Below are 638 nucleotides of genomic sequence, written 5' to 3' on the forward strand. Positions count from 1 at the left end.
GATATCATCCAGTGGGACTTTATGGACACCTTCTTCAACCTCACCCTGAAGGATGTGCTGTTCTGGGACTGGTTCTCGAGGCATTGCCCACATGCCCATTTCATTTTTAAGGGTGATGATGATGTATTTGTGAGGACACCTGCAGTCCTAGACTATCTGCTGGCTGAAGCGGCAAACAGAAGCTTTTCAGATGGATCCAGGCAGGCAAATAAAATGGAGACGTTTGTTGTGGGGGACGTGATAAGCAATGCCACACCTATACGCTCTAATGGGACTAAGTACTACATCCCAGAGAGTTTCTATAAAGGGTGGTACCCATCATACCCTGGTGGAGGAGGGGTGATTTACTCTGGTTCTCTAGCACATAGGCTTTTGGCGGTATCACAGCGGGTTCATCTGTTCCCCATTGATGACGTCTACCTGGGTATGTGTCTTCAGAGACTGGGAGTTTACCCTATCCACCACCCTGCCTTCCTCACCTTTGACTTCCCCAAAGATGAGCCCAAGGAACCCTGTGCGAATCACACCATCCTGCTGGTGCACAAGCGAAGCCCTGCTGAGATGTTCCAACTTTGGACTGAAACGTCGACACCCAGCCCTAAATGCAGAAATACAATGCTGAGAGCCTTGACCTGACT

At 49.5% G+C, this 638-nt stretch overlaps 1 protein-coding gene across 1 annotated transcript; it reads left to right on the forward strand.

Annotated features, from left to right (window-relative positions):
* Positions 1-3: 3 nt before the first annotated feature.
* On the forward strand, positions 4-636 carry LOC107580023 (N-acetyllactosaminide beta-1,3-N-acetylglucosaminyltransferase 2-like; the record flags this gene model as incomplete). Its single annotated transcript, XM_016265781.1, has 1 exon — positions 4-636. A coding segment is annotated over one exon (633 nt), but the record flags the coding sequence as incomplete, so codon positions are not given.
* Positions 637-638: the final 2 nt, after the last annotated feature.

This window comes from Sinocyclocheilus grahami, unplaced genomic scaffold, assembly GCF_001515645.1.
Source record: "Sinocyclocheilus grahami isolate Dianchi unplaced genomic scaffold, SAMN03320097.WGS_v1.1 scaffold23308.1, whole genome shotgun sequence".
NCBI lineage: Eukaryota > Metazoa > Chordata > Actinopteri > Cypriniformes > Cyprinidae > Sinocyclocheilus > Sinocyclocheilus grahami.